Source organism: Euleptes europaea, chromosome 1 (genome assembly GCF_029931775.1).
Source record: "Euleptes europaea isolate rEulEur1 chromosome 1, rEulEur1.hap1, whole genome shotgun sequence".
NCBI lineage: Eukaryota > Metazoa > Chordata > Lepidosauria > Squamata > Sphaerodactylidae > Euleptes > Euleptes europaea.
The window spans coordinates 68,380,971-68,402,615 of record NC_079312.1 but is presented as its reverse complement, the minus strand read 5'-3'; the positions used below and the strand labels follow the sequence as shown (position 1 = coordinate 68,402,615).

General features: G+C 43.0%; 1 protein-coding gene across 13 annotated transcripts in view; it reads left to right on the top strand.

The window, feature by feature from the left end:
- ATP2B2 (ATPase plasma membrane Ca2+ transporting 2) overlaps positions 1-21,645 on the top strand; it is a 384,163-nt gene that overhangs the window by 249,528 nt on the left and 112,990 nt on the right. For all 13 annotated transcript variants that reach the window (XR_008933969.1, XM_056866978.1, XM_056866987.1 and 10 more), the window contains exon 3: positions 1,751-1,948. Coding sequence is in view for 12 of the 13 variants with exons in the window: in XM_056866978.1 (XP_056722956.1) it covers positions 1,751-1,948 (198 nt within the window). In the remaining variant the exon portion in view is untranslated. The remainder of the gene's footprint in view (positions 1-1,750; positions 1,949-21,645) is intronic.

Here is a 21,645-nt window from a genome sequence, read left to right as displayed (position 1 = left end):
TGAAATCTCATCTGGGCCTCCCACTCCTTCCCTGCATAGGTGGAGAGCAGATTTATGCTCGCCTATGGAGACTCACGCATCAAGTTGGTTTCCAAAATGCTCTGCCGGATCCAATATCACCCCCAGTGACTCATTAGATGTGCTGACAGAAGACTGACATCCCCGTCTTTCTGAAGCCATCAATAGGATTCCCCCCTGACATCCTCTTCACCACTGTTCCAAATTGGTACTAAGGGAAAAGAAACGGGAGCTTAGACTACTAAAGCTGCGTACTCGTGATGAAGCTGCAAGATCATCTTATAGAATGGTCATGAGATCCTATAAGATGGCACTGAAGGCCACAAGCAAGTTTACTATATGAATTCTATTGCTACTACTTTGGTATGTGGTGTCTCGCAAGGGGAGATTCTCTCCCCAATGCTTTTTAACATCTGCATGCGTCCCCCTCATCCAGCTAGTTAGGAGTTTGGGCTGGGATGTCATCTATACATGGATGACATCCATCTGTATCTGTTGATGGCTGGCTGGGCACTGTCCCAGAAAAGTGGCTGATGTCTGGGTGCCATAGTGAAATGGCTAAAACAAAGTTGCCTAAAATTAAACCCAGCAAAGACAGAGGTCCTGTGGCTGGGTTGGAGTGGTCCAGACTAGGGAGTCCAATTTCCCACTCTTGACAGAGTTTAGCTAATACCATCTTCTTCTGTTAGGAGTCTGGAGGTGACTCTGGATGCTCCCTGCCATTTGAGGCCCAGGTCACAAACATTGCCAGGACAGCATTTTCCATGTCCATGATGTCCAGCAGTTGGCCCCCTACCTGGCCCGCTCTGATCTAGCCACAGTGATTCATGCAACAATCACCTCCAGGTTAGACTACTGTAACTTACTCTATGTAGGGCTTCCCTTGAAGTTACTTTGAAAATTACAACCTGTCCTCCATCAGCTGCACTGGCTCTAGATTGAGTACCGGATTGGGTTCAAGGTTTGGGCATTGACCTTTAAAGACCTAAATGGTATAGGACCCTTGTATCTGTGGAACCACCTCTCCCGATATACCCCCCATAGAGCATTATGCTCTGAGGTCCCAAAGTTATCCGGCTATTCTTGACCAGGGCCAGGGCCTTTTTGGCTCTGGCTCCAGCCTGGTGGAACTCTCTATCTAGTGAGACCCAGTCCCTGAGGGATTTAGCTCAGTTCCGCAGGGCCTGTAAGATGGAGATGTTCTGCCAGGCCTATGGTTGAGGATAGCTACAGTTTATACACAGGCTGGCCTCCCTCTTCCCCTTTCTTCCTCCCTCTTCTTCCTCCTCCCCTTCCCCCCTTCCCCTTTCTTTCCTTTCCTTCCCCCTTTTTCCTCTCCTCCTCTCCCTTTTACCTTCTTTGCTGGACCCTACCAATAAACATGGTCCCTGACCAGTCTTTTTTGATCTCCCACTTTTTATCCCCCCTCCCAAAGTTTACAGCTAACCACAACATTGCGGGTGCCATATTGTTTAGAGATAGAAGGAACAAAATGTTGAGTTTTAATTAGAAATGCTTTTATTGTTGACCAGAAGTTACTTTATCATTAATGTAGAGTGTTGTTAAATTTCAGATCCTTGTAAGTTACTATGACTATATTGTTGTTGGAAGCCTCCTTTAGCCTGGTTTTGTGGGGGGAGGGTGGGGTATAAATTGAATTAAATAAATAAATAAATAAAATAAGCCTACTTGGCAGTCACCATTAAACCATTTATGTTTCCTTTATTTATAGGATTACCTGGCACTGCTGCTGACTTAGATAAAAGAAAGCTAATTTTTGGGAAAAACTTTATACCTCCAAAGAAGCCAAAAACTTTCTTGCAGTTAGTCTGGGAAGCATTACAGGATGTGACTCTTATCATCTTGGAAATCGCAGCCATCATATCTCTTGGGCTCTCATTTTATCATCCTCCTGGAGAGGCAAATGAAGGTAAAACTGTTCCCCTTTATTAAATCCTATTAATTTAAGCTTTGGCTGTATTGTTGTGTATTGTAGGGAACAATGTGAGCTTTGTGTGCTGTTCTTTGTCTAATTTTGTGTGTTTTCCATAAATGTTTAATTTGAGGAAATTTTCTTGATTCTATACTTCAGTGGAAATGTATGTTTAAATGATAGATCCATCCCTTTTCATATGTGTTCTGCACTTACTGCCAAGAGATACACCCTAAAATATGTTTGATACAAAATACAGGAAGTGGATTAGCAATTTATCAATTAATGTTAGCAAATCCTAAAACCTGTGTAATTTATTTTTTGTCTTCCACAAAGCTTATTTTCTTTGTGGTAAACAAGTATAATCCCAATATTTTTTAAATTTTTATTTGGTGTCACTGTCTATCATGCATTTTTATTCTGCTCTTCGTTCTCCCTTACCTTTCACCTTCACAACAACCCTGTGAGATAGCTGGCTGAGAGGCTAAGAGTGACTGACCAAGGTCACTCCTGAAGTTTTCATGACCAAATAAGTTCACGAGAGGAGCAGTCTCTCCCAGATCCTACACCACATTCACTTTTACCTGCCTGTTTTACCCTTTAAAGAGAAAAGTCACAATTCATGAAATTGTTAGGCCATTGTCAAATAGCTTTCAAACATACTTGCACTTAGTGCATGGATGGTACAGAGGTTGGCAAAGTTACAGCCCATTCCTGCGCTTTTGGCCGCCAGGGATGGTGGGAAGGAGGCCCGACTGTGGCGCCTCTTAAGCCATTCCACAGCCACCGAAAGCTCAAAAAAAGCCTTTTAAAGGCTTTTTTTCTTTTAAAAGGGGGCTTTCCACCCCATTGAGAATAGCGAGGCTATGCCTCCTAAAAAGCAGGTGCAGCCTCGCTTTTCTCCCTACCGGTGTACTTGGGGCGAAAGGCCTACAGGCAGCCCCGCCCCTTGGAACGCCCCCCAGGATGCCTGTGTGGGCCTTTACGCCAGTGGGACGTCGGCGTCCCAGAGTGCTGCTGCTATGGCAGTGCCAGGACACCGGCGTTGAGGCCTCTCCACTGGCATTCGGGCCACTTATGGTGGCGTAAATAGCCCACCATAAGTGGCCCGTGCGGCCCCCATCACCAGCACAGCCCTTTCCTGGCCTCCTGAGGACTTTCATCCTCAGAAGTCAAGAATGCACTGTAATTGTCTCCAGCCCTCCTTCCATTCTACTACTGTCCTTAATGACTCTTCCTCACCCTACCTTTAAAATTCTCTCTTTCCCCCCCTCTTATACACACACACACACACACACTTTCTCTGCTCATCTGTGCATGTACTACTAAGCTCTTATTTGGGAATCTATTTTGATTGCTATGTGCTTTTTCCTTTGGATGTTCTTTCATTGTTTGGGATGACTACATAGTGATGCAATTTTGTCATTCTTATTCCTTTGTAAAGTTTTATATCAGCAGAAAGCATCCTTAGCAACTTCTGTCGGTTTACTCCGTTTTTATTAACTGTATATGTCTGTTTGATATAAATCCCCATGGACTAGTATTACTAGTCAGTTATTAGTTTTTATACCTCATATTAATGTTATTGTTATCTTAGCATAGAAGAAGAGAATATACATACAGTTACTGTACAGATTTTCATGACAGTTTTGATTCCTGGACTACAGGAGTATCCTAATGAACACATGAGCAGTGGTTTGGCTGTGACAGTATGATTCTGTGACAGAGGAAGGGGGGGTTAAATTATTTCCCCTTCTCATAGCTCCTGATTGGTTTCTTAAATCTGATAGTGTTTACAATCTGTTAATAGATACGTGCATTTGACTCAGGTGGTCTATGTGGCTTCTCTATAACTCCTTGCTCCCATTACATGCAAAGCTCAATAAAAGCAATTCATTAACATATATGCCCGTTTCTGTGCATGAATCACCTTGCATCTATAACTGCTAATTTGCTAATCAGTAGTGCTCTTATGCCAGCTACAGCACAGAGGTCCATAGTATCCTATGACTGCCTGTAGCTAAGCTGAATCCTAAGACTCTCTTCTGCTAATTTTTTTCCAAAGGAGAAATGGAGAATGAATTGTTCTAATAGAAAAAAAAGACTTCCTTTATTGAAGAAAGTCTTTGCAGACCCAGAGTCAAAAAGGGAGGGAAGGGACGGCAACGAAGCCCCCCAACAAGCATACAAATGACAAGGACACATTATTGGAATGTAAACGGCTGTGACTTTTATTAGTTACAGTTGAGAGAGCTTTGGTGTAGCGTAGTGGCATCGGATCCATGTTATTGGCCGACCCACCTGACAACCAATGTGTAAACCTTCTACTCCCAGCCTGCCTGCTGGGTAGTAGCTTGGGAAGCCAGAATATATGGGATTCTACTTGGGCTTAGGCTACTGTGTGACTTCCCGTGCCTCTTGGAGAGAGCCTGCCCTGACAGCCCCTTAGCTAGGCCTGTCCCCTGCAAGTCTTCTCCCCAAAATCCCTTAAATGGGGTGCTCAAAGGAGGGGAAAAGGGGTGCACAGGCTGTCTTTCCCCCCAAAATGGATCTGGCCCCATGCAGACACCACCACATGAGATAGGTGGGGACCACATTGGACCCACCCGGCTCCCTCCAAAGCACTTACAGCTCAACCAATCCCGTAGGCTGTGTCGGATGCTGTGTAGTCATGTATCTTGCCCCCAAGGTGAAAAGTGGATGCTGTCTGGCTGAAACAGTGCCTTCAGCCAAAATGAAATGTCTGGTTGGTGGATCATGAGCTCCCCCCCACCCCCCGAGCACCACAACACCTTACCAACGGCATTCTTGACTTGTCTGGCCACAGCCTTCTTTTCTGGGCAAGCAACCCTGCACCAAGAACACCTCTCCAGCATGTCAGACCAGAAGATGATGGTGCCAGGGAACCTGGCAGAGATAGACCGTAAATCTGCCATTGCTCCTAGAGCCAGATCCTTGCCCTTTTGTATGCCAAGGTTGTTCTCGCCCAACTGAATCACTAGGGCATCTGGAGGTCCATGCTGCTGTTTTTGCTGAAGAACTGTGGGTACAAGTACATCCCAGTACATACCTTGTATGCCAACCCATGAGATGCATGTGGATCCATCCAGCCCCAGGTGCCTGACCCAGCCGGTAGATGCAGCATAAACTCCAGCCCAGTGCACAATGATGTGCCCTCATATCCAGACACACATATCCAAACCCACTGCTGATGAGCTGAAACTAAAAAGACAAGCCATAGAGTGCCGTGGTGCGGCCTGATGTACACCTGATGTACATCTGCCAATAGCCTGGATATGTGAGACAGGAGAAACTAAGCCTACTGCAGTGGTGGTGGCTCCAAACCTGAAAGAATGGGGTCCAAACTCCCTGGGTAAGATGCCAAGCGCTGCCAGGCCCATCCTGAAGATGCTGGCAAATTGGTACCTGATTAGAGGGGAACTGTCCTTTTTAATTTATTTTTAATTTTTTAAAATGTAACAATAATAAAAATTACTCCCAGGACCTGAAACCCAGCAGACATAAATCCTATGGGTGAATGGGTAACAGCCGGAAGGCTGACTGAATGTCACACTTCACCATCAGGGCCCCGGGGTCGCACACTCTAACTAGGCAGATGGCATGATCGAAAGAAGTGTAATTTACTGAACATAATTCCGGGGAAATTGCCTCATTGACTGAAGAACCCCTGGGGCAGGAAAGGTGATGAATGAGGCAATACTCCCCTAGTGTCTTCTTAGGGACTACCCCGGGGGTGGGGGGAGATGCTGACTTTGGGGATGGGGTGAGCGCTAAAGTGGCCCACTACACACCCAGCAGTGCATTCCTTGGCTATCTTAGCAGCCACAACCTCTGGCATATCTCTGGGAGATTTTAGGCTCCCCACATCCATGGGTATGTGTGACCAAAGAAGAGTATGCACTAACCATCAGCGAAGCCCTCCCAAATGTATTTTGCCATGGACCTGAGAGAGTAGCAGGGCTCCCTCCGGATGGGAGTGGTGGTCAGCACCCCTCTCCCTGGGACTGCAGATTATTTCCCAGAAGTGGTGGTGTCCATGGACCCTCACTCCTTGCGGGTGGTGATGGTGGAGGTATTTCTGAAAGGGCAGCTGGCCACTGAAATTACGTGAGCAGGATGACCTGAGGTGATGGCTGGAGCTGATCTCACAACTGTGCTCAAACTTGCATTTCACCCTTTGGCATTTTTCTTGACTGAACTCCCAACAAATTATGCAGGATGGGTCCCTGTGGCTCCCCCAGGGGCCAGTCCCGACAGGGTCAGATTTTCCCCTGATATGTGAGCCAACTAACACTCACCAGCACTTATAGTTGATCAGGTCCCATCTAGCCCTCTTGCTATGAAATGCTCACTTATGAAACGCCTCGTCATAGTCCATAGCTGCTGAGTCACCAGCTAAGGCACGTGCATGAATCACGTTAGCTAGGTGGTTAGTCAGGTGCCAGCTACGGTCAGGGCAGGCTTACTGAACCACCCTCATAAAAACAGCAGAACCCATTGTCCAATTGTTAAATGTACGATCGCCTGCCTCCCTTTTTTCCTTCTTTCTTTTTTTGAGAAACGGGAGCTCCTCCTCTCATCTGCCTCTGGCCTCAGAAAAGAAAAAGGTCCACATAGAGCTCATCCAAAATTTACTCCCTCAATTTGTGGGGGAGGTGGATCCCAGGAGGGTTCTCCTCAACCCCAAAGGTAGAGGTGAGGGGTGAGTTTGCCATTGCCTATCCTGCGGCCCAGACAGCCTCTGGTGGCTGCCTGACCTCCAGCTGCCCTTTTCCTGAGCACCCAAGCAGGGAGTCCTGGCACATGGGCAGCCACCCACCAGTAATTTCCTGAGGTGCCAAAGAGGAAGACTCACCTGCCATTCCTGCGCTGTCTAACTCTTCCTTGGTGCTCCGTCCCATCTTGTCCTTTGATCGTGTCTTACAACCCTTTTTTTGCCCTGCCCACCGCTGCCTCCTTCTACAGCACTGGTTCCCAACCGGGGGTCCGTGGACCCCCAGGGGTCCGCGAGAACTAAATTAAGATATTGTCGAAGGCTTTCACGGTCAGAGTTCATTGGTTCTCGTAGGTTATCCGGGCTGTGTAACCGTGGTCTTGGTATTTTCTTTCCTGACGTTTCGCCAGCAGCTGTGGCCGGCATCAGCTGCTGGCGAAACGTCAGGAAAGAAAATACCAAGACCACGGTTACACAGCCCGGATAACCTACGAGAACCAACTAAATTAAGGTCCGCAAAACAAAGTTATAAACCCATAGTAAATTAATATTACCAAATTAAAAGTTCTCTATTATAAAAATATATATTCAAATATTATTCTAAGTTTAATGTTTAACTAACAGTTATGATTAAAGTTTATTTTCAAATTCTCGGAATTTTTATTTTGAACCTTGGGGTCCCTGCACCGAACAAAAAAGTCCTAGTGGTCCCTGGTCAAAAAAAGGTTGGGAACCACTGGTCTACAGCTTGTGCTGCTCTCACTAGAGCTGCTGGACCTGGAGGATGGGGAGGTTCCTCATTTCCTCTGGTGGGAGGGTGCCCGAGTACATCCTCTTAGGTGGGTGTGGGCTATCCTTTTCCACAGGAAAGGAAGGGGATGAATGCCAGGGAGCTCATTCAACCGCACCAGCTTCTTCAGCTGTTTCCCCTGAGCCGCGCCACCATTCAAGCCTGGCAGGACCTGCCTTGGCCTCAGCCTCCCTCCTCCCCCCACTGGCCAGCAAACAGGGCTCCAGTTAAGCCCAGAGCCCACACTTTTCTGTGTAACATCTAGCTTGCCTAGTTCCATAGCCAAGGAAAGATGTCTATAAAGCTGAAAAAGTATGCTTTTTGAAATGGATCTGGCACTGTATCATATTTTAACCATGACAGAGCAAGATGCTGTTTGAAGCACCATGTCTTTTACCATTCTACAGGATCAGGTGCCAGTGACAGCCAACTGTCACATCTGGAACTATCCACTTTTATTTCTGGGAGGTGATCACTTCACCTATTAGTATAGTATGACCACAAAAGGTCTTTTAAAAAAAGATTGATGGCATAACAGTTGGCTGAGCTATAAGAACGGAAGGTTTCAGAAAATTAACCATGGAATGGAACAGTTCTTCAAGATCTGTAGAAAGTGGCTGTTATTTAAACAAGATTATCTTGATAGATAGATAGATAGATAGATAGATAGATAGATAGATAGATAGATAGATAGATAGATAGATAGATAGAGAACAATCCCATCATGTTTACTTGTGAATAAATCATAGTTTCAGTGGAAGACCTGATTTGAGATTTTAGAATATTATAACATCTCTATTTAAATTGACAGTTAATTTTTTTTCTAGAGTCATCTCTGAGGGAATAGATATTAAAATAATGCTATATGAAATAACATGAACTCCTTAGTAGATACATAAATAAATGTAGCTCAAAGATTACGTTCCATATTTTAATGTCTTGGCTATATTTTTACAGGCCCTTTGTTCTCCCATCCCCTTCCTGCATATGAAATAACTCCTTGCCTAATACATATGTGTACATACTTATAAGATTCTTTACCTATTTTTCCTTTATAAAGATAGTAAAATTTATTTTGTTCACGAATGGCTTGCTCTATACACTATATGAAGAAAAACATTCCTCAGGATTGTTTATATACATGCCTTTCCCAATATCCCTCCCACCTGACATTAACTGTTGAAATGTATTCTAAAAAGTTTATTTTCCCACATTTTGAATTAATGTTTTAAGTTACACTTTGGCAGCAGGTTCTATTATGCCTATATTGACAAAAAATGTTCACTGAAATAAATTTGCATCAATTTGAATTGACAGCTTGCATAGATTTCAAGTCCATTTTTCCCCTTCGCACATTCAAACATAGAATTTCATGCAGTAAAAATTGTGTGCATTTGTTTGCAATTAGACAAAAAGAGAGAGACTTCTAATGATGCTTAATAGGGCATTATGATATCAGAAACAGGTGATTTCTAGAAGTCAATATGTTTAAACTACTTATAACCGTCTACAGGCCTGTATAAGAGATAGATACAGAGCTATTCTAAGCCAGTTACAGCCTTCTAAATGCATTGAGGTCAATGGGCTTAGAATGGTGTAACTCAGCTCATTATGTATTTATGTAAGGATATTTCTATGCTTCCTTTTCAGAATGGTGATTTCAGCAGAAGTTTCAGTTCCGTGCATTGAGGGTTTCAGCTGTGTAGTCCAGTCATGTTTAATCAGAATATTTATTTGTTTGTTTGTTTGTTTTTATGTTATTCATAGTCCACCTTTCTCAAAGGGGCTCAAGGCAGATGACATATAGTGAGTCAGTACAATCCACAAAATTGGACACTCAGTAACCAATGCATTAGGGTTTTAGAAGTCTGAAACCACCAGAAAACCCCCCAAAGCATTGCCTAAGTATTAGCATGATGCATTAAGTGGTACAGAGATTACTTAATCGAATCCTACTTACAATAAGCTATACACAGCAGTAGAGACCACCGTCCCTAGTCATTTCTCCAAGTAAGTTTTGGAACCATTTTGTACAATGCATCCCTATTCCCTTCACAGAAAAGGCCTCTTGAATTGTTCAGTTGTGCACAGTTTGCGGAAAGCCAGGAGCGTGGAAGCTTTCCTGACCTCCTTGGGCAGGCCATTCCACAAGGTGGGAGCCACAGTGAAGAAAGAACATGTATGGGCAGTTGTTGATTTAACCCATTTGCAGGTTGGCACCTGCAGAAGCCCCTGATGACATGAGTGAAGTTGATAGTGTGGAGCATAGAGCGAGGGGTGCTCCCACAAATAAGAGGGGCCAAGGCCATGGAGGACTTTGTATGTGATAGCCAATACCTTAAACTGAGCCCAGTAACAGATGGGCAGCCAATGAAGCATCTACACAATGGGAGTAATATGCATGCTCCATCTAGCTCCTGTTAATAATCAAGGTGCAGCATTCTGGAACAGAGTTTGTAAGTTGATTTTGAGGAGAGACCAATGTAGTGTACATTATAGTAGTCTAGTCTCTTTGTTACTATGGTGTGGATCCAGGTGGCCAGGGTGGGGACTGCACGTGGACAGGCCTGATATCAGAGGTTTTTCCAGCTTAAGCTGCATGGGGGTGCAGCACGCCAGAACCACATGGACGTTCCCATGTCACGTGCTCAGGTGCGGCTGCTCCCCCTGCCCTCAGTTTCTCCTGAGCTGCCAGAGTCAGCTTCAGATGGTGGACTTTATGGCTTTATACCCTTCTGACGTCACTTTCCTCCACAAACTTTGCCCTCCCATGGCTCCACCCCCACATCTCCCAGAATTTCCCAACCTGGAGCTGGTAACTCTAAGGGGGAACTGATCTCTGTAGATGGAAGATCCGTTGTGATTGTAGGAGATCTCCAGGCCCCAGCTGAAGGTTGACAACTCTAGAAGGAGAGAAGGAAGCAGGAAAAGGAGAGAAGCTATGGGGACCTTCAGGTTTGGGAAAGAGGAAATAGTGAGGGAGGGGGGAATGAGATGTCTTCCACAAGTCTTTGTGGGTTCCCTCTTGTTCCTTCTAATATTTTAGTTGTTTCCATAGCAGTGATTTAGGCTGAAATTCTAAGCACACTTCCTAAGGAGTCAGTCCCACTTACCTTAATGGGATTTACTTCTGAGCATATGTGCTTAGGATTGCACCATTAAACTTCCATGTGTGAAAAAAATAGGGGTTAAAATGGGGGAAATATTTGTTTAGTATATTTTTATCATGCCCTTCCAGTAAACATCAGACTCCCCTCCTCCATTTTATACTTCAACAACCCTGTGAAACGGGTTAGGCTGAGACAGAGTGTGACTGGCCAAAAGTCATCCAACAAATTTCATGGCAGATTTGAACCTGGGTTTCCCAGATCCTAGTCCAATACCCTAACCATTATACTATATTGGCTTCATTTGTTTGAAAGCATTGGGGGTACTTTATTTGTTCAATGTATTGGTTCTTTAGATCCTGCTAATAATCACCAATGTAACCTGGCAGGAATATGTCACGGTTTGCCTATGTTCTTCTCTATAAAATACTGGGCACACTGGTTGCTCAATAATAAATGTGCATGTGGAACTGACATATTGGACTTTTTACTCATCTAGCCCAGTGTTGCCTGCTTGTGCTGGCTGAACGCTTCCAGAGGTCCTTTCTAGATTTGTTACTTGAGATCCTTTAACTAGAGTGCCTAAAGATTGCACCTGAGCCCTTCTGCTTGCAAAGAAGAAGAGGAGTTGGTTTTTATATGCCAACTTTCTCTGCCACTTAAGGGAGAATCAAACCTGCTTACAATCACCTTCCCTTCCCCCACAACAGACACCCTGTGAGGTAGGTGAGGCTGAGAGAGAATGACTTGCCCAAGGTCACCCAGCTGGCTTCCTGTGTAGGAGTGGGGAAACAAATCCAGTTCACCAGATTAGCCTCCACCGCTCATGTGGAGGAGTGGGGAATCAAACCTGGTTCTCCAGATTAGACTCCGCTGCTCCAAACCACCGTTATTAACCACTACACCACGCTGGCTCAGGCACCTGGCTGTGCTCCATTCACGTTTCCCCCAGAAAAGAGACAATGATCAGATACAAAGTAAAATGTTACACAGTATATTAAAATGGTAATTCATATTCAGAGGTGAAAGTGATGAAAGTGAGAACTACTGTGCTGCAATGTATGGTACAGTAATGTTGATCTTAATTCTCCGTTAGAGTCTAACATGTCACTTCTCAAATTGGGACAGTGGCATCTCCTGAGCTTCTTTGATGTAACTGTTCCTGTGGAATGAGAGCAGTAGGAAGAGCTTTTATGTAGTGGCTGAAGACATGACACTTCAAACACTAGCAGGCTTAATAGCCTTGCTTTTATTAGGACTGAGTGAATGCTGCGAATTTCCATTCACTTCTGCTTCTGTGCTGAAGCAGAACGTTTGAAAGAGTGATAGCTTATTACCTCCTCTGACCTCAATTTTTACCTTTCATGCTGTTGCTTCTTTTGGAGTGTAGAGGCTTCAAGAGAAACTAGGCTGAGCTTCCAGGAGTTTAAAGTCCAGCATTGTGCCATGATGGTAGTATACTGTGTATTTCAACTTTCCTGAGCATTTGGGATGTGCTGCCATTTCTTTTTTATGCTAGAATAATTGAAGAGAGATCCTTGATACTTACAGAATAGTTCTGTAACAGTGGCCTCTTCCATACCCTTTTTATGTTTGCTGAACTTATATACCAGAGGTTTAGTTATAACTTTTGCAACGATATTTGACAACTTGCCAAATAGTAATGCGCAGAAGAGAGTTCCACTCTCAGGCCCACTCAGTTTAATCCACTCATGTCAGCAGGTATTCTTTAGCTCCAGGTTGACTCAGCCTTCCATCCATCTAAGGTTGGTAAAATGAGTACCCAGCAGTGTAGGCGACTGGGGAAGGCACTGGCAAACCACCCTGTAAACAAAGTCTGCCTAGTAAACGTCGTGATGTGACATCACCCCATGGATCAGTAATGACCCGGTGCTTGCACAGGGACTACCTTTACCTAAATGTGATGCTGGAGATCTGTGTGTGCATCTCCGAGCATATTATTTGGCACTAAAACGACTCTGTGTTTAGTTCTTGCATGGGATAAAAACATATGAGCCCTGCTGGATCAGACCACTCATCCATCTAATCCAGCTTCCATCCTTGTTCACACAGGATATGGATTATGACTAAACAATTTTCCTGATAAAAAATGCTCCCTTCATGGCAACTTTTAGCTGCAGCAAGGGGAAAAGCAGGCACAGTGTGAAGACAGAAGAACCATTTTGTTCTTGACATCAACTTGACATCAGGTTATTCTCCATTTTGTATGCTTAGTCTGCTTTTGCAGTTCCCAGAGGCCTAGCAGAGTTCGTTGCTAACAAGCAACACCTGCAGCTTGTTACCCCAGCAGATAGCGTGTTCAAGGACAGTATTGCATACCAGCCTAATTGGGTGACTCTGCGCATCTGTGGGAAGATGGGAGGGGGGATGATATCACTCCTTTTTCCTGAGAACATTATCCCGGCCCAAACCAGTTTGAACCATCCAGAGACTTCTCCCTGGTAACAACTCTGATTGGGAGTCACGGGTCATCTGACTTGAGTTCACTTTGCCATAAGTTAAGCTATGCCTCATGGTGGATATCTCTTATTCTATTCGTACTTGTACTCTGCCTTACCTTCAACACCTATGTAACTTTCCTCACAATGCCTCAAAGCCAGCAAGTCGTAGAGCGGCCTGAACCAGCATGAGAATCTACAGTAATATCAGCAGCTATGTTAATTAATCCTGACACTTAAAAAACCAACCAACAAACGCCTTTTAGTGGCATATTCTATTGCTAGGCATGGCTAAAGTAGGGGTTTTGGGGGGCAGCATTGCTTTGGGGGTGTTTTTATCTCCAATTTTAAAATTTTGATATATATTTTTGTGCAAACCTGGGATTTCTGTGCAGACTTCACAGATTTCTTGGTCCACGTGGTGTGGTCATTCAAAGGAATTAGTTATATGGTACTGGTTAGAATAGCTTCATGTGCTCTTAAAAGCAAACACATTTCACTCAGAAAAGAAATGCTTACAATTGCAGATAGCAAATGTAAAATTAATTCTTTGATTATCTCCCCTGAATTGATGCATATTACTTGTAGTTGAACAATTAATTTACACTAATATTGAATTACATTCCATTCAGTATGCATGCAGGCCAAATCACACAGGTGAGATTTCATAATATCCAGAATAAACAGGGTTAAATAACATTCCTAAAAGACAGGCATCAAAATGAGAAACTCAGAGGTCATTTTTCCTGTGGCCAAATATTAAAAAAATAAAATAAAGGAAAGGCTAAGTAATCATAAAGGGATTTTTAATACCTTCTCCTCTTTCTCAATTGCAATCAAAGGACAACGATATATTTAAATAATGCCAGACTGTAATAGTTAAATGTGAAAATTAAGCAGCATTTATTTTTTCTTGGAGCAATAGTGCTGAATCCTGGCACTCATGTTTTCATATTGTTAAATTGGCTGTATGACTGGCCAGTCACTCAGAAGTATTAAGACACTATGAATGGTTTAAAATATGTTTAAAACAATATGTTTGAAATTGATGCCAGTTAGTCCTGTGCAGTACCCTTGTCTGAAATGCATTCAAACACAGTACTGCATTCATGCAATACTGGAGTATTTTACAGTGCAATCCTAAGCAGCGTTACACCCTTTTAAACCCATTAACTGTGTTTAGGATTGCACTGTTAGTGACTAGCTCTGTGGTAAGAGGATACATACGACAGAAGATTGTACTCTATCAAACAGATAAGCAGATCCAGCTCTTTATTTCTGGTGTTGACAAATGTCTGGAATTAGATATATCCTTTACTATGCAGCCGTTGCTTTGTGTTCCTGTATTTTTTCACATCTTATGATGTCCTTTTTTCTGATATATTTTGGGATACTTTCCAGAAATCTTCCCTTAAAGCAATTTTTCTAGGGTGCTTTTTTGGAGGGGCGGTTAACTGTGTCTTCAGCCCCAGGCAATCTGAGTGGCAAGCAGTAGGAAGCTTCAGGGATAAGCATTAATATGTTCAAGCTGATATTATCTGCAGAACCTCCTAGATCACACTACTCTTGTTTTAAGAGCAATACATTAACTCATTGTCCTTTCTCTCAGTTTTCTTAATTTTGAAGCAGCAGTAATTTAATGGAAACAGAAGACTTGGAAACTTTTTGTGATTCCTTCTTATATCTTGGTCTGCTACCTTACATTGATTTCCCACTCCAGTTCACATCATAGAGTTAGAAGACAAACTGTGCTTCAAACCGTTTTACACTCACTGGAACATTGCCTCTCCTTACCATAAACCTCTGTTGCAGGACTGTAAAGGAGACCATGAGAATCCCATGGCGGCTGGGGGGCAACAGCAGGAGAGGGCTGTTGCCTTGATGGCCTGTGTGTCGGCTTCCTACGGCATCTGTCTGGTCACTGTGCCAAAGAGAATACTCAGTCAAATGGATATAAATAGAATGGGTTAAATGGATCTAGCAGTATTCCTCTTGTGTTCTTCTCCTGTGCAGAGGTAATAGAGGAGAGACATTGTCAGAAATAAGGTACTGGGTTCTAATCTCTACTCTTTACAGAGGAGCCTAGTGCAGATAGAGGAGCCAGGCCCCAGGTGAGGTTGTCAGGAAGGTGCTTTGCAGCCTGATTCTTAATATGCTCACTTAAAAGCAGGGTTCAAAATGTTGTCACTGGATTCAAATAAAATGGGTCACTCAACTCATTTATAAACATTAAGAGATAGAAACAGTTAAAATTGCTATTTGAACCAGAAGTCAAATATCTTAATTTGCTCTTGTCATGCCCTGGAGTGCTCCCAAGCCTCTCTGCGGGGCCTGCCTAGGATACAGAAAAGATTTGGATGTTTATAATAAGACCAGTCCTTTCTTGTCCTAGACAGGAAAGTTAAGGTAAGTCTGAAAAGGCAGCTCAGGTCAATAAAACAGGTGCCAAGAGAAGAGCAAGTAGTGGCAGCAGGACAGGAGAGGGATATGGGAAAGCTTGCAGGATCAGAGACTGTAGCAGGAATGGCTGGAGAAAGGGTAGGAGTTGCTTTGTGACACAGATGACTTGTTAACACAAAAGGTGAATTTATAGAGAAGGAATCGAAGGGTCTGTCACCAGTCACAGCAGGGAGTGATATGGCAAGCCAAAAAGACAGTAAAACTATCCCAAATTTCTATGAATGGGTATTCAGCTTTATTTCCGGGTTTCCCCAAAAAATTCGGGTCCGTTATATTCTATGGAATTTATTTTCAAGGCTCGGGGGGTAGGGGGGCGTTTTCCGAGGTAGAATCACCAAATTTGCAGTGTAGCTGCAAGGGACTCTCTTTAGATGGACACCAAAGTTTGGTGAAATTTGGGACAAGAGGTCCAGTTTTATGTGCCGGCAAAGGGGTTTCCCCCATCCAGGCATTTGTGAGAGCCGAGCTTGTCAATTGGTTTTCAAGTTCAGAAGGTCAGCGTTGCCGAGATCTGGCTGAAAGAGCCAATTGGCAGGCTAGCAGCTCTGAGTCTGGGGGCTCCGTTCGTATCTGGTTCGCTTTCTATGATGTCTATGCAAATTAGCTTCCAGACTGAGGAAAACTGCTTAAGTGCAAGACAAATAAGGCACAGAAATCATTTCTTTGGGTGGCAAGTGATATCCTGTGAACAGTCTTGTAATATAGTCATAAAAAATCTGATTTCAAGAGATAGTCATGATGCAGATAAACGAAGCCACTACTCAGGGTGACCTTCAATTTGAGAGCAAGTTTTCATAAGGGTGTGTGTGGTGATATTGGAGCCAGCTAAAGTCTCAGTGAAGGCAGCTCTTCTGAAGGCGATTGCTCATCCACGCGGGTGAGGGAGTCTTCTTCAGAAGCCCAATCAGCAGCTGTTAAAGCTGGTGCGTGTATCCCTCCAGACTGGGTAAGTCCCGCCTTTTAATTGACCCATCTGCTATGCAGATTAGTTTTCTGTTGGGTGATGTACCTGGAAAGTTTGTCAGACCCAGTTGGTTCTGATTACACAACCCCTACCTCATAAGGGCCCCAACTATGGGGTTGTAACAAAACCAGTCAAAGATAGAAAAATGGGAGAAGGCACAGAGCCATGCATCTGAGCAAAGGTGAATAGCCAAAACCCGAAAAAGCCAAATATCTATTTGGCTATTTGGGAATCGCCTACCCAGCTTTGTTCAGCTTCCCAGTTTTTAATATTGGAATGAAACTGAAACCAGAAAAGCCGAAATGGCTATTTTCGGGTTTATTTTCAGTTTGGGTTTACCGATACGCACAGCCCTAGCTACAATAAAATTTGTGAGTCTATAGGGTATCTCAAGACTCCTGGATATTTTAACTAAAAAACAGTGGTTCGGAGATCAAGGTTCCAGTCCAGATCCTGGAAAGCCACAGTTTGAGATCACCTGTAGCTGATGCCCAGGATTTCTTTAATATGAAAGTAGTTAGACATGCCTGGACATCACTGTTAATGTATCAGTATACAGAATCTGTAAATTATTATTCTCAGTTTGACAATATTAAAATGCGTATTATGAGATTCACCCACCAAATTGGCACTCAGAGTCCATTCAATTTTTAAAAAAAGTGAAGCAGTCTCATAAGGCTGTACCAATGTATTAGGCAGCACCATGGAAAGCCCCCTTCATCATTAGCAAATTGTTGTTGTTCATGTTAAGATTTTTTTGGGGGGGGGGAACATTTTGATTTTTTGGTTTTAACTATATAGTATTTTTCGATAAGAGATTTTTGGGACAGAAGAGTAATTGTGTCGAAAGAATGAATATTGGATAAGTATTTACTTGTGGTGTAGTTTGACAGCTACATAGTGCACTTTCACACCACCTATGTAAACTGTTTTGGCTGCTGAGTGCTGATTTTTTAAAACCATTTCAGGCACAATTATTTTGGCTTCTGGGTGTTAAAGGATTTTTTTTTAACCATTCACACAAAGGGATTTTTTTTCTTTACCATCCACACAAAGCCGTTTTTGTACCTTTTATAATGCAGAGTGTAGCCAGTTTTTTGTTTGTTTGTTTGTTTTAAACTTTTTTCCTGTTTTAAGTGTTTTCTGCATTTCTGATTGCCTGCAGCGTATGGTTTGAAATATCTGCAGCCCTTCTGTATGTGCAGCTTCTTTTGTTTTTTTCACCCATTTCTAGTCTGTTCTTTTCCATTTTTTTAATTGATACAGATTTTAAATATATCATTGTATTGCTGGGGTTGCCAACCACCAGGTGACACCCAGAGATCTCCTGCTATTACAATTGATCTCCAAAGATCAGTACCCCTGGAAAGAATGGCTGCTTTGGAAGGTGGACTCTATGGCAATATACCCTGCTGAGGTTCCTCCTCTCCCTAAACCCACTCCTCCCCAAGCACCACCCCCAAAATCTCAAGGTATTCCCCAACCCAGAGATGGCAGCCCTGTGTATCACTATATTGGTATATCACAAAAGTTGGCCCATTTAAAAAAATATTGTGCCAGAAAAAGTAGTGCAGTTTGAAACAGAAAAAGCACTTCACATATGATTCATAACTAGATGTAAATGCTGTTTAAAAACTGCTATCCTTACATCACTTCAGAGAGTCAGAGCAGAAACAGATAAAAACTGGGTTAAAATTAAACTGTTAAGGTAATCAAAAGGGTTAAGTGAACAGGCTTCACAAGTATATAAATACCGGTAAAGAAATCCAAACTAAAAATTAATTTTAATAACAACAACAGCAATCAAATATATTCACCAGAAGCTTCACAATCCACTAGGAACTCCATTATTGAATAACCAATAATATGTGAATTTGACAAAATGTCAGATATATCCCTTAACTGGTCAATAGAGAATAAAACGTAAAAGTGCCCGTAGACATATATATTATTTTTATTTATTTATTTATTTATTTATTTATTTATTTGGTGGTGAATAACCAAAAAAAATGGCTAATCTTGTTGCCTCAGGGCACAACTTAACAATATGGCGCCCCCAGGGACAACCTGGGGATGCCGTAGCCATTTTACCTCAGGATTTCTGTGGCTTTATAAATGCTCAGGGGCCTGACTGTGCTTGGGACCACACCATGGGGGAAAGGAAGGGCTCCTGTGCCCCTGATGCCATTTTTCCAGAGCCATTTTTCATTTTTTTCCAGAGCCTCCCCCCATGTCTTGTTCCTGAGCAGGATGCCCCCACAACATTTTTAAAGCAACCCAAATCGTGAGATTAAATGGTTGTGGCATCCCTGAGTTGTCCTCGGGGACACAGTATTGTCTTCTTGTGGCACTAATTTTGAATTTAAGGAGAGGTTTTATTGGGTGTGTATGTCTTGTGTTACCTTGGATAACCAAATCCAAATTTTCCAAAATAAATATTCCACAATTAATTTTTTCACACACCCAGAATATCTTACCTGGTGCAAAGCTTACACAATGTAGGGAGAAAATATTGTCGAAGGCTTTCACGGTCAGAGTTCATTGGTTCTTGTAGGTTATCCGGGCTGTGTAACCGTGGTCTTGGAATTTTCTTTCCTGACGTTTCGCCAGCAACTGTGGCAGGCATCTTCAGAGTAGTAACACTGAAGGACAGTGGAGAGACACTGTCCTTCAGTGTTAATCCTCTGAAGATGCCTGCCACAGTTGCTGGCGAAACGTCAGGAAAGAAAATTCCAAGACCACGGTTACACAGCCCGGATAACCTACAAGAACCAATAGGGAGAAAATATTTTATAAATAATAGAATATTATGACATCAGGGGAGGGTTGCCTCTTCACCACCGATGGGAGGTTTTTTGGGGTGGAGCCTGAGGATGAGATATGGGGAGGGGAGGGACTTCAATGCCATAGAGTCAGCTAGTACCTGGAGGTTAGCAAAACAAGGAAAAATATATCAGCAACGCAGACCACTGAAATATGCCAATTCACTTTATAGAATAAAGTTACTTATGTCTCACATCTATATCCTAAAATCTAGGCTAATTATGTACAAAGAACTAAACATCACACAATGAAGTTACATTTGGCTGAGCCCACCAATACCAAAACAAAATACGATGAGCACCCCGTTAAGAGTGCACCCATGTAGCCCTCAGTTCACAATGAAAAACGGGTGCCGGCGACTTGAAGATGCACTTCGTGGTGGGGAGAGATGCACTTCGTAGCGGGGAAAATAAATAAGACTGTAATCCTGTGCCGCCAACTCTCAAATGGGTGCAGGCGACTTAAAGATGCACTTTATAATGAAGATAGTAAGTAAAGCTGTAATCCAAATAGTCTAGGGCAGTCGCGGATATTACATCTGCTGGCCTCCCTACCCCTCCTTCCTGTGCGACATGCTGGATTGATCTGAAGGGGCACCTGCCTGCTTGTATTGGCCAATATGATTGGAATCTGAGCGCCATCTTGGGAGTTTGTTAGATTTTAATTGGGATTTTGCAGTTTTAAGCTTTAGTAGTGTTAATGTAAGTTGTAAATGATGTGATCTGCCCTGAGCCTGGCTTCGGCCGGGGCGGGTGGGCTGGAAGCTACAACATAAATAAATAAATATTAAATATCGCTTACTAAAATGAAATTTTACAAAGGTAACTAACCATGTCGTTTAAGAGCCACCTGTGGTTCTTTCACATCTCTCCTATGAATCTTCTGAGCCACATCTCCCCAATGTGGCCCCCTTTCCATGTTCCAGAAAAGTGGGAAAAGCCATTGCCCAGTAGGGCTTGTGGTTAGCAGGTGGTTCATGCCTTGAAGCAGCTGACACTGCATGTTTGGTGGGATGGCACCCAGATAGTCATGAGGCTCTTTTAGTTGATGGTAATTGAGAAGCTGGCTCTTGGAACTGAGTTGCAGAAGTGAGTTTGACTTAAGAGCTGCAAGTATTGATGGATTGATCAGTAGATTGTTTATAAAATGCGATTTGAATCCTGCTTTAATTGGGCCAACTGCAAAATGGATTTTTAATTGCTGAGATTAATATGGCTGCTAAAAGTTTGATAGAAATGATCGCAACAGTTTTGCTCCCCAAACAATAACAATTCATTAATCATAACTGAAACTGCAGCATGTTTTCTGACTTCCAGTAGGGATGTATGCTCAGATATTATCTAATCAAAAGCTGAACTCAAAATATGCATAATTTTACTGGTATACTAGATTGAAAAAAATAGTAATGATGATGGTTAGTAGTAATCAGAAATCTTATTGGCCACATTAGTCATATAAGTGACAAGGAGATTTACCATTAACTTGCCACAAAAGAAGATTGTACTTATAGGTCTTTCCTTTCAAAGTGTTGTTTACATTTATACCATTCATATAACTAGCTCAATGGATTGATGTGGGCGTTGACGTGATTCTATATAAGCAGCTATAGAATTTGTTTACTTGTTACTGTTCTCTCTTACGCTTTACAAGCTAGAAACAGAGACAAACATTTTGCTTATACATGGTGTAGGGTTGCCAGCCTCCCGGTGGTGGCTGGAGATTTCCCGCTGTTACAACTGATCTTCAGGAGACAGAGATCAGTTCCCCGGGAGAAAATGTCTCCTTTGGCAATTGGACTTTATGGCATTGAAGTCCTTCCAAATCCTGTCCTCCTCAGGCACCACCCCTAAAATCTCCAAGTATTTCCCAACCCAGAGCTGGCAACCCTAACATGGTTGTATATATACAGGCAGCAGATTGGTTAAAATGGAAGTAAAAGCCGTATTTGGCCCACAGGTTAAGGTTGCCAACTCTGGGTTGGGAAATTCCTGGAGATTTGATGGTGAAGCCTGCAGAGGGTGGAGTTTGGGGAAGGGAAGGAACTCAGTGGGATATAATGCCATACCCTCCAAAGCTGTCATTTCCTCCAGGGGAACAGATCTCTATAAAGGTCAGTTATAGTTTTGGGAGATGTCGAGCTCCCCCTCCCCCTGGAGGTTAGCAACTCTATCAAAGGATGTAATATTCCTTAAATCAACTGGCAAGTGGTGGTGAGGCTTCCCCCACCACACACACACAAACACTGTTCCCCAGTATAATTTATACCAGCTGCTGTTAGTCTGGAGAAGAAAAGACAAGTAACTTGCTGTTCACCTGTAAAGAAAGTGGGGTGGGAATTTATTGTTTTTAAAAATAA